This window comes from Sinohyriopsis cumingii, chromosome 2 (genome assembly GCF_028554795.1).
Source record: "Sinohyriopsis cumingii isolate HCF-2022 chromosome 2, ASM2855479v2, whole genome shotgun sequence".
In the NCBI taxonomy this organism is placed as follows: domain Eukaryota; kingdom Metazoa; phylum Mollusca; class Bivalvia; order Unionida; family Unionidae; genus Sinohyriopsis; species Sinohyriopsis cumingii.
The window spans coordinates 107875699-107888190 of record NC_142962.1 but is presented as its reverse complement, the minus strand read 5'-3'; the positions used below and the strand labels follow the sequence as shown (position 1 = coordinate 107888190).

The 12492-nt window shown below is 35.8% G+C and overlaps 1 protein-coding gene across 1 annotated transcript in view; it reads right to left on the bottom strand.

Annotated features, from left to right (window-relative positions):
* Nucleotides 1-3823: 3823 nt before the first annotated feature.
* The window catches only part of LOC149805586 (putative ATP-dependent RNA helicase DDX52), a 48428-nt gene continuing 39759 nt past the window's right edge, over nt 3824-12492 (bottom strand). Inside the window, exons 13-16 of the mRNA XM_089950220.1 lie at nt 11991-12066; nt 8729-8800; nt 7191-7283; nt 3824-4683 (exon numbers count right to left, since the gene is read on the bottom strand). Of these exons, the coding sequence (XP_089806346.1) occupies nt 4548-4683; nt 7191-7283; nt 8729-8800; nt 11991-12066 (377 nt within the window). The 3' untranslated portion in view covers nt 3824-4547. The remainder of the gene's footprint in view (nt 4684-7190; nt 7284-8728; nt 8801-11990; nt 12067-12492) is intronic.

The following is a 12492-nucleotide window of genomic DNA, read 5'->3' as shown; positions in this document are numbered from 1 at the left end:
GATGAAACTATTATTAGACATTACATGTTTTGGTATACTTACTCTTGCTATGGGGGCCCAGAATGGCCGAGTGGTCTAAAGCGCTCTCCGTTACGGATCACTGCCATCTCACCTCTGTCTGCATGGGTTCGAGTCTAGGATTCGGCCAATGTGGGTATTGAGAAAGCTTGCCAGTAGCTTCTCGTGGGTCGTTGGTTCTTCCCAGGGTTTTCCCGGGTTCTTCTTCCACCATTAATACTGGCCGTCATGCATAGCCTATCGTGTGCTGAAAAATGGCGTTAAATCCCACAACAACAACTCTTGCTATGATATGTGGTTGAAATAATTGATTTTATCCATTTTATTAGCTGAAAATTTTATCTTGTGATAAAAAGAAAAATAAATATCTTGGTTTGAGCTCCCCACTCCCATCTTGTAACTTGTCTGGCCCTTACAATGGGAGTGTTTTTGAAACATCCCAAGAGATTTTAAAAAAATTTCCAGAGCAAAATGATGCTCTTTCTGCATCTTTAATAAAGATGGCTTAAACATTCTCATTCAAGACAAGAAAGTGTAAGAATGTTCAATAGGCATTTCTTTTGATTTACCTAATTCAAAGCAATTGGGTTATTCCACTTTGCATCCTTCACCTATGCATATTAGCATAATGGGATCTGTGTGTGTGATTTGGATTTTTAACATAGCTTTAACAATTTTTCAGTCATATCACTACAAAGTCTGCAGTGTGGCAGTTTATAGTGATGTCTAGCACTATGGCATTATGCTGCAGGCATGTAGCATGATATCCCACTCAGTCACATTATCCTGACACCAGGCCAACCAGTCCTAACACTAACCTCTTAATGCTGAGCGCCAAGCAAGGCAGCTGTTAGTATCATTTGTGTAAGTCTTTGGTATGACTCTGCCAAGGATCGAACCCACGACCTCCTGCATACGAAGCAGACACCATAATGGGATCTTGAGCCAGCATGGGTTGGTTGACTGAGTGTTTTAGCATGGGTTGGTTGAGTGAGTGTTTTCTTGGGAAACTGACTTGTCTCCCATTTCCTCAGTCTGATAGAATCAATATTTTGTTCAACTCATTGCCATTAAAAACCAACAAAAACACCAACCCCCATCAAAACTCTTCAACAGCAGTACCCAGTGGACTATCAAGAATCAAGCTACTTTTAGTCAGTCAATCTATGTGATATTTTTTGGTTGTTTATTGCTGACCTTCATTACCTTTCTGTCACCTCTTTATTAATCAATTATATAAATCGACCTGTGGTAACAGTTTTCCAAAAGCATTAACAAAAGTGTCATCGATGGAAAGACAGAAACGTGGATCCTGTTTCCTGTTGTGTTTTTTTTGTGAAAAGCGGGTGGTTAATCAGTAGGTTGAAATGACATTATAATTAAAAAAGGGACTTAATTCTGTCCTTTATTAGCATGTGTCCCTTATATCGATATGTCATAGATGATAAATTTTACTTTACTGGAGGATCATCTACATACTTACATATATACCCTATTTTTTTTACGTAAGACCACAGCATCCCTGGCAGAAATTGTTTCATCACTGAGACATCTTGGTATAATACCACAAAACTGAAAGTATTTAGCAGTAAAACTCCAAGGAGACTATGTTACTGTGCTGTTACAGAAAACTCTTCCTTATGATCTGAGTCCATGAAGCTGTGGAGACTGTGAATAGAACCAGCAAACTCTGCATGTTCAATAATGAATACCGGTACCGTACTGTAGTTTTGGCAGTTTTCTCTGATTTGGGCACTTTCTGAAGAAGGTATTCAGTATTATCAATGACTTATAAAATTGTTCGTATACATCGGTTTTGGATAGGAAAATTCCATCAGAGTATCAGAAGTTTGCATCTGACATGAGGCTTTGCTAAGTGTCTGACACATAAACCTGACAGTGGAATTTTTACATCATACACTCTGTATAATGAAGGATTCTTTTTCTCACATTTCTGAATGAAAAGTGATGGTCAGAATCAAAATATGCATATTCTGAAAAATGAAGTAACTTGCAATCATCAAAACACTCAATGAAATTGTCACTCAAATGAAAATGTCCTTAAGACAGAGTTCACAAAGTTAGGATTATACTGAAAAATTCAGTAAGATGGTTAAATGATGTTTAAACAAATGCGAGGTTTCAAAGCACAGTGGTTGAAACACCCACGGTAATGTCAATACAATGTGTCATAATTGTATACTGTAGATAACATGTGTAATGATACAAATGCAAGCATGCCCCCCTAAAAACCACAACAAAATTCACTCTTATCTATATGATTATTTAGACATGAACTGATAACGAAATAGTCCTTGATTAAATTTTGATCTAGAAATTAAACTGACATACCCTTCACAAATAATAATGTGAATATATAATAATTACAAGAACTATTTTGGCCTGAAATTGGACTAAAGATGCTGTACACATAGTTATGTAAAACTGCAAAATGGCAGGACACATAACGCCAGCCATTACTCATTTTAGTACATGAATGTGTTGCAATTATTTTTGATTACTGTGAAAGAATGTTTAATTGAAGATGAAAATCATGAAGTGTTTGCTACTTTCTGTGCATTGACATGCCAAAATAGTCCAAGAGTCAGAACAGAGCTATCCTTAATAGGTGTTCCACACTGTAACACACAATCATACAGGAATGTGAGAAAATGTATTTTTGCAGTTCTGAAGTCAATATAATAATAATAATAATAATGAGGACTTTGTATAGCGCCTAATCTTTAGAAGCTCTAAGCGCTTTACAACATTAGACAACACCTATAAGATAAGAAACATAATCATATTATTACAAAAACAAACAACACGAAATTAGAAAAACATTAAAAAATAAAAAAACATGCTGAGAATATTTCAGGTAGGAAACATTAGGTCTTTAAGTTTGTTCTTGCAGTCGAAATAAGTGAGTTTTGAGAGCCCTCTTGAATGTGATCACTGTGTCTGTGTCTAAGTACAGTGGGCAATTCATTCCACGTTGCTGGGCCCTGGTATGCAAAAGAACGCTGTCCATATGACTTTGTTTTCATAGTGGGAATAATGAGTATATGATTGTCAGAAGAGGAGCATAAGTATCTTGCTGGTATGTACACATGGGTGAGGTCAGATAGGTATGTTGGACTGGAGTCCGACAGTGAAATGTAGCACAGAGAACAAATTTTGTGTTTGATTCTGGATCGAATGGATAGCCAGTGTAGGGTACAGAGCAGCGGGGAGGTGTGCTCTGATCATGGTACTCTAAGTATGATCCAAGCAGCTGTGTTTTGAACTTTTTGAAGTTTCTGGAGTAGATATTGAGATGAACCAGACAGAATTGAGTTACAATAGTCCAAGTCTCGAAAGTACTAATGAACACACAAGTGTTTTAGTGGCATCAGCTGAAAGATATTTGCGAATTGAGCTGATGTGTCTCAGCTTAAGATACGCAGTCTTGCATATGTTCATGACATGTTGGTGCAATGTGAGAGTACTGTCCAGAGTAACACCTAGGTTTTGTACTGATTGTGTGAATTTAATGTTGGCGTTGCTGATATTTATTGTTGAGGTAAAGGATGTGAATGAGAAAGTCTTTTAGTTGTGATCAGAATGGCCTCAGTTTTATCATCATTCATCTGCAGCTTGTTACAAGTCATCCATGATTTCACATCAGAAATGCACCTCTCTACACCTTGGATGGTAGCATCAACTTCAGTTGGGTGGCTAGATTTGCAATATAAAGCAGTTTATTAGGGACTGAGAAGATAAAGCATTTGGATTAAATGCAGCTTAAACAACCTTTGAAGGCATGTTCCTGTAAGAAAGTTTAATATGAAATAATTCTGTCTCATTATCATAGAGAAAACTGTGATCATAAAAATGTTGAATTCGAAAAGACCTGTCACAAGCTGTTCCTGCTCTTAAAGTGAAATAATAAAAAAATTGTTGAATGATGTTCATGTGAAGAGACAGACTTACTCTGTAAATCGCTTTTATTCATCCCTCAAACACACACATGCACATACAGTTGTCACCTTAACAATAGAGGTTCTCACATTGCTACAAGCATTTTATTACAAATAGTATTGTGAACAGATTTTTAACATGAAACAAACAAAACAGAGGCTATTAAATTTATTTATCACACACACACACACACACACACACACACACACACACACACACAAAACAGATGAAATATTCTAAATAGAACAATTCTGAGAATTTAAGTTTTAAAATCTAAAGTTTCATTCATCTATAAATAACATCTTCCGTCATTTCTATACCATATTGCACCTACTTTTTAAGCTTTCCCTTTCACCATCTTGAAATCTGATTCCTTCTTACTTTTTCTACAAATTTCAAGTTAACTTAAATTTTGACATGACACAGATTTGTCCATTTTCACTGACTGGATTTATGTCATGAAATATTTTCAACTTTTGTTTTGGTGAGAGTATGGCCTGATTGCTTTTTTTGTTTTTCTTGGATTTGACTGGTGTAGAATTGATATTCATCAGTGGTGAGACAGTGGACTACCCATCAGTTACTAAATTTCCTTCTTGTTTGGATGTTGTTATGGTAACTGAACTATTAGCTGCTTTAGATTGAGGATTCTCTTTCTGTTCTTGTAATATCTTCTGCCTCTGCTTCTGATTCTGTATCATTTTCCTTCCACAGAGATAACGATTCCATGAAAAAGAGATGAGTGCCATGTTAGTGTTATTATTAACAGGATCATGCAAGTTTCCAAGGTTAAAAATGTTTGTTGTAAAATAAAGAAAGATCATGACTCTAAAGTGTTAATGAGTGTTTCATGCAATATTTGAACATAGCAAATTGTTTATTAGAGTAACAATATGAACTCACAAGTCCAACTGCAAACTGCACAGACCCAAATCTGCCATCACATAATTCACTGGCAGATCTGTGTCTATGCAGTTTGTTAGGAGTAATCATTGCAGCAAACACAGACCCAGGTTTGCTGATGCAATATACACTGGTAGATCAGGGTAAAAAACCATCAATTGTTTTTACAAACTGCAAGCAAAACACATTCCATGTTCAATTGACATGAAAAAATGTCTATAATTTAAAGAAAACAAACCTGGCCAAATTATGTAATTTCTTCTGTATTGTGGTTGGTGAGAGAGCACTTATGCACGACAATGGTAGTTGAACTACACGAAAAATAAATCTAATACTGTTCCACCATGAATGATTTTTAACTAGTCCAACAATACAGATCTTTTATGTGTTCTAATGATTTATAAAGCATCCAACAGTACAGATCTTCTAAGTTATCTGATGATTTGTAACTAGTCCAACATCAGAGGTCATCTAAGTTCCTCTGATGATTTGCAACTAGATTGTCCAAGTCCTCTGATGATTTGTAACTAGTCCAACAGTACAGACTGTCCAAGTCCTCTCATGATTTATAACTAGTCCATCATTATAGATTGTCCAATTTCTCTGATGATTTATAACTAGTCCAACAGTGTAGACTGTACAAGTCCTCTAATGATTTATAACTATTCCAACATTATAGACTGTCCAAGTCCTTTGATGATTTGTGACTAGTCCAACAACAGAGATCATCTAAGTGCTCTGATGATGTGTAACTAATCCAACATTATATACTGTTCAAGTCCTCTCATGATTTATAACTAGTCCAACAGTACAGACTGTCCAAGTCCTCTAATGATTTATAACTAGTCCAACAGTACAGACTGTCCAAGTCCTCTAATGATTTATAACAGGTCCAACAGTACAGACTGTCCAAGTCCTCTAATGATTTATAACTAGTTCATCAGTACAGATGGTCCAAGTTCTCTGATGATTTATAACTATTCCAACATTATAGACTGTCCAAGTCCTTTGATGATTCGTGACTAGTCCAACAACAGAGATCATCTAAGTGCTCTGATGATGTGTAACTAATCCAACATTATATACTGTTCAAGTCCTCTCATGATTTGTAACTAGTCCAACAGTACAGATTGTCCAAGTCCTCTCATGATTTGTAACAAGTCCAACAGTACAGACTGTCCAAGTTCTCTGATGATTTATAACTAGTCCAACAGTACAGACTGTTCAAGTCCTCTAATGATTTATAACTATTCCAACAGTACAGACTGTCCAAGTCCTCTAATGATTTATAACTATTCCAACAGTACAGACTGTCCAAGTCCTCTAATGATTTATAACTAGTCCAACAGTACAGATGGTCCAAGTTCTCTGATGATTTATAACTAGTCCAACATTATAGATTGTCCAAGTCCTTTAATGATTTGTAACAAGCCCAACAGTACAGACTGTCCAAGTCCTCTAATGATTTGTAACAAGTCCAACAGTACAAATGGTCCAAGTTTTCTAATGATTTTAACTAGTCCAATGGTATAGACTGACCAAGTCCTCTAATGATTTGTAACTATTCCAACAGGACAGATGGTCAAAGTTCTCTAATGATTTATAACTAGTCCAATGGTATAGACTGACCAAGTCCTTTGACGATTTGTAACTATTCCAACAGTACAGATGGTCAAAGTTCTCTAATGATTTTAACTAGTCCAATGGTATAGACTGACCAAGTCCTCTAATGATTTGTAACTATTCCAACAGTACAGATGGTCAAAGTTCTCTAATGATTTATAACTAGTCCAATGGTATAGACTGACCAAGTCCTCTGACGATTTGTATCTAGTCCAACAGGACTGTTACTGTAAGTTTAATAATGTGTGTGTTACCAATGTAAAACAATGACTTTGTAAAATATGAAATACAAAATCATTCAAAAGATTAAACAAGCATTTGACATGTCATGGATGATAGAACTGATAATCATTGAAAGGTAAATTTTTTCAAAATGTGTGAAATTTTAAATTTTAAATTTGTCGCTACGAATTTGATAATAAGCTATGCAAGAAAACTTGTTTATTGTAACGAACTCAATCTAAATCAGACTAAAAATGGTAAAAATGGTAAAGGAGTATCCTTATTTGGTTGGCTGCTTTGAAAACAATATTAGCTATAATACCACATGTTATAAAAGATCTGCATCAAAATGAACCGAGTATAGATGTATAGAACAAATGCTGCAAAGATCCAGTTTCTTTTACTGTGAAATGATTCCTCTTGGTTTGGTTGCAATAACAACTAGTGCATTTAACTGAACCTACCTTCTTTTCTTTGCTTTCTCCAGATCATACAGTGAAACAGTTGAAATCCTATCTCTCTGTGGTGCACGCTTAGCCAATTTCTTGCGAGCTTTCCTGAAAGCAGACAAATGTGGATTAGTTAAATATTAACTGATTCCTTGCACCTGGACAGAGCAACCAACAGCCATCTTTGCAGTTCTTGGTTCATTTCTGGTTCTGGTACCTTCTGTTTTGTTCATTTTGACTACCTCAAAAACTACCTAACAGTCACCACAAATGGTGCTCTGTATAAGCTGCAATTAGGTGCTCCAAAAGATGTAAATTAAAACCAATACTGTTTTTTTTGACTCCAAAAGATGTAAAATAAAACCAATACTGTTTTTTTTACATATGTCATACACACCCAAGGGCCGTTTCTAGCAAGACATGAGATTCAGGGAAGTTGTATTTAAATTTCATATGTTATCCATAGATTCAATGTGGATTTGGGAGGCATTTCCTTAGAATATCAAGTAACCAGAGGATCATGATAGATATTTGTTAAAATCTGCCTTTACTATGTAGCATGTATGATGTTAAAATCTGCCTTCTCTAGTTAACCATGTATGTTGTTAAAATCTGCCTTCTCTAGTTAACCATGTATGTTGTTAAAATCGGCCTTCTCTAGTTAACCATGTATGTTGTTAAAATCGGCCTTCTCCAGGAAGCACATATGATGTTAAAATCTGCCTTCTTTGGGTAACATGTATTTTTAAAATCTGCCTTTACTATGTAGCATGTATGCCGTTAAAATCTGCCTTCTCTAGGTACCATGTGTATTGTTAAAATCTGTCTTCTCTAGGTACCATGTATTTTAAAAATCTGTCTTTACTATGTAGCATGTATGCTGTTAAAATCTGCCTTCTCTAGGTACCATGTATACTGTTAAAATCTGCCTTCTCCAGGTACCAATGTGATGTAGAACCAATATTATTCTGCCAAAATCAATTTATCTTCCTGCAGTCATAGTGACCTTGACCACTGGTCTTCTGATTCTAAACTCAGTTGGCTTCTACCATACTATAAATGCAATATATTTACAAAGTTTGACAAAAATGGGGAAACTGGACTGGAGTTATTGTGCAGAAACAAACTAAGGAACAAATGGACTGATGGATGGATGGATGTCATATAATGATATGCCATGAGACAGGCAAAGAAAAATGAAGCAAGAAAACTTGACTTGTCTGAAACTGACAGAGACAGTTGAAATTAAGTTACAAAAAGCAATACAAAAAATATTTCTGGAATGATATAATATTTTAACATGGAAGATAATGACTGATAATTGTCATAAGAACATCCATGACTGAAAAGTAATCCATCAAGGGTCTCTTATAATTTCTACAAGAATCAGCAATGATCTTACATGCATTATAGTTATCAGTGAATACAAAAAAATGGCGATATTCTCCAAGCACCTTCTGAAGGCATGATCATTAACTTAACTTGGAGCTGAGAATCTTTTCATCAAAATGAAAATGACATAACTGATAAATAAACTAGTCTGTTTGACATACTTGGTTGGTTTCTTGATGGCTAGCATGTATTCTGGTACTGGACATCCAGCTTCCTTCATCACATTGGCAATGCTGAAAAAGATTCATGAAAAAGAAAATGTTTTAGTAAATTATGTTTCTCCTATAATACTTATAAACAACTTTACATTATGATATCTTTCTTTGCTACAGATGAATCCAGCCCTCCTGGAAAGACAGAAATATGTCTCTTTGTCTATGTCTCATATAGACAAAGGAAAGAAATAGGCTATTCCCTCCCTTTCTACCCACTAGGTGGCTAATGATATATCAAGTTTAAACCAGTGTTTTACTTGAACTTCACCTTAAAGGATGCCACATTTTGGGGAAAGGTGGGATTATTTGTAATGTAATCAGGTAAGTATTATAGAAGAAACAATTTACCCCCAAAATTTGCTCTCTCTGGCAAATATATTACCTGAACACATTACATTAAGAGAACAGGTAGGGCAGAAAGAAATGATGACCATCCATTCTACCTCTACATGTGTCACCCAAAAGGAGCATGCTTCCTCAACTAATGCATGAAATTCTCCTAGTTATACAAATACAATGGATCCCAATGAGATTCTGTTCTTATCTGGTCTCACCTTTAAAGTTTTTCTAGGCAAAAAAAACACCTGGTTACGAGGTTGTGATGTCATAAATGGGGGTTGGGTTTTATTGTCTGTGCAGAAACACTAGCCAAATGAGGTTCAGTCCTCTCCTCTGTGAAGCCATGTCCTGCCGACAGAATTTGGAGAAAGTAGTCTAGGCTTGCCATCCAACTTACTTCAGCTGTATCTCAAATGCCTGGCCCATGAAAAGTGCATGCATTTCAAGAGCAAAGTTTTCATGAGGCATACCTGTTCCTGAGAGAGGTCAGTGTACATCGATTTTACAACTCCCTTTAACCAAGAGGCTTCTTGTGCTTGTGGTATTGTCTTACTTTCTGAATATGAGAGGCAGAAAAAGTCTGTTTAGGCAATTATTCTTCGTATGCTTCAGATAACATCTTAGAGCTTAGAGTGCAGTTTGGAGCTTTCCCTCTTTCAATGTATCAACCGAGAAGAGGGGGCACATAGTTATTTGTTGATTGAATAGTGAGGGCAACCAGTTTTGGGTAATGAAACCAAGTTGTGTCATTAGGGCAACTGATCTGTCCAGATGGAACTGCATGTATTTGGGAGACAAGGAGAGGTAAGGTAGCTTACTGACTGCATGCCAAGGCAAGCGCCATCAGAAAGCAAGTCTTATATGATCGCTGACTGACTGATGTGGCTTAAAGGGGCTCGAACTTGGATGAGTTAAGCTATGTCAACATCCTGGGGAGACTCCATATTGGGAAGGCTTGAGTAAGCATGGTCTGGATAGAACAAAAATGGACATTAAGTCTGAAAAGTCATTGTTGTGTCAATACAAGTTGTCAGAGATCTCTACAAGTGAAGTTCCAAATTCCTTGTCAGGCAAGGCATTCCTGACAAAAGCCAGATATGAAGGAGGAGTTTCTCTGGACACGGATGGAACAGTAGCAGTCTGAGCTGCTTGAGCTGGGTAGAAATTGCCGTAACTTTCCTGGGTACATCTGTCACCAGGAGATCAGATAGTTGATCCAGGATTTGTGACATCTTGGACTGGTGAACAGAACTATCTGGCAGTTCATGTTCCTCACTTTCTGAACTACTTATCAAAACCAATGGAGGGAAGGCATAGTCCCACATTCCCTCAACGGTGACTGACAGAGCATCCATGGCCTATTCTTCTGGGTCCAGAAAAGGGGAGACAAAGGTGGAATTTGTTGCTCCATCTCTTGATGGAAAGATCTATCACTGGAGCAACAGTATGATAATTTAAAAAATATGAATAAATTCATAGGATTTATAAAAAATGCCACATCACATAAAACATTTTAACTTCATGTACCACTGAAAAAGTGGATGATTAAATTTAAATAACATAATTTGTAGAATTTAACTGGATAGTTATCCATGCACATAGCAGTAAATATGAAAAATCTGGTTTAAATCGGATAACCTCAGTGGGAAGATGGGGAGAGTTGTTTCCCTTTGTCTAGCTACTATAGAAAGACTTATTTCTCTTTCCTGGAGAGCTGGATTCAGGGCTAGCAAAGAAAGTTACCATTATGTAATATGAAAAATTAACTGACACGAACCACCAAAACAAATGTAACACACCGTATTATAAGTACAGTGACAGCTCATTTTTGTAAAATTACAGCTGTTTACCTGAGAAAAAATAAAGGTGAAAGTAATAAAATATTCCAATTTTACATGATATATTTTGGTATATGAAGGTGGTATAATTATTGACATTAACTGAATAATGGCACTAATAAAAATATTGGTGAAAGCGAACAAACTACATAGCAGGAATTGTACTTGGTTTTAAATTGGCATAGCAGATGCTATCAGGTACTACATCTAAAAATGTGTTAATGCAAACTGCCTGAAAAATGGATAAATACATTTATTTGTATAGGCTAAATACTTCCATGCAATTATTTCCACTGTTGTTGCTGACAATATGGATTCAACTCATTCTCTAATGACCAAGGTGCTTTTAATGTTAAAACTGCCACCAGGTTTATCCCATGGTTTCTTCTTGCGCAGGCTCCAACTTTAAAGTTACTTGTGGTCACTGACTCTTTCAGCAATTTGTCTTAGATAATTTTAAAACTTTTATACCATGAATTTTATTTTGGAAAAAGAAATAATGATTGCCAAAAACAATTGATATGACTGTAGCATGTGGTTGTTAAGGCCAACAACCTCTCAAGGGTCACACCAACCTCTGGCTGCGCTTTTTGGATACCGAACATTTACATTATGAGAACCTGAAACATTCAAGGGTGATTCCTACACATCCTATCCCGGGGCCCCTGATTTAACCTGAATGACAATATTTCCACGATAACAAAAAATATATTTATATATGATATAAATGGGCATACATCATGATGTGAAAGTGTCAATAATGACTAAAAAACAAGAGAATTACAACTTTTAATTGCATTTTGTATCTGCAAACAAAATTGGTGCCTAAGATACTTGAGGGAACCCAATTCGGTCCAACATGATATACAGTCATAGAACATTACATAAATCTTATCCAGATTTAAATTGTTCAAAGTCACAAACTGACACCTACATGCACCATCTAGAAACTGACCACCTTATCTACATAAAAATCTTGGTCAGAACAAAAGAGAGTTAATAATGAAAATCTGATTAAAGAAATAATGTACCTTCTTAGATTTGTGACATCATTTTCTGTGAAGAACGTTGTTGCCTGTCCTGGTCTTCCTGCTCGTCCAGTTCTACCTGAAAGGCAGAGTGAACTACAAATAAAGGACAATGTACACAATGTGTTAAATCTGATTAAAAAGATATTTAACCATCAGATAATGGGTGGTTTTTACTGCTGCAAATGTTTATGCATTACAGTTTGTAAAAACAATCTGGGCAAAAAATTTAGTACTCCTTTAATGAAATATCAATGAATAACGAGCAAAAAGAAATTTTATGACAAAAATTTAAATGGCATCACAACTGAAAAAAGGGTAAAAATAAATATTGTACAGATGCAATTTCTGATGCTGAAGCCATTAAATCAATGGCAGTTTCATTTTTATGTTTGCCTGGATAAGAACAATGTCTTGACTAAAATGGGTGAAAAACTATCAGTAAGACAAATGATTTTCAATCATGCTAAAGGCATCGTGACCAAGGAAATTTAGCAGCAGCTAG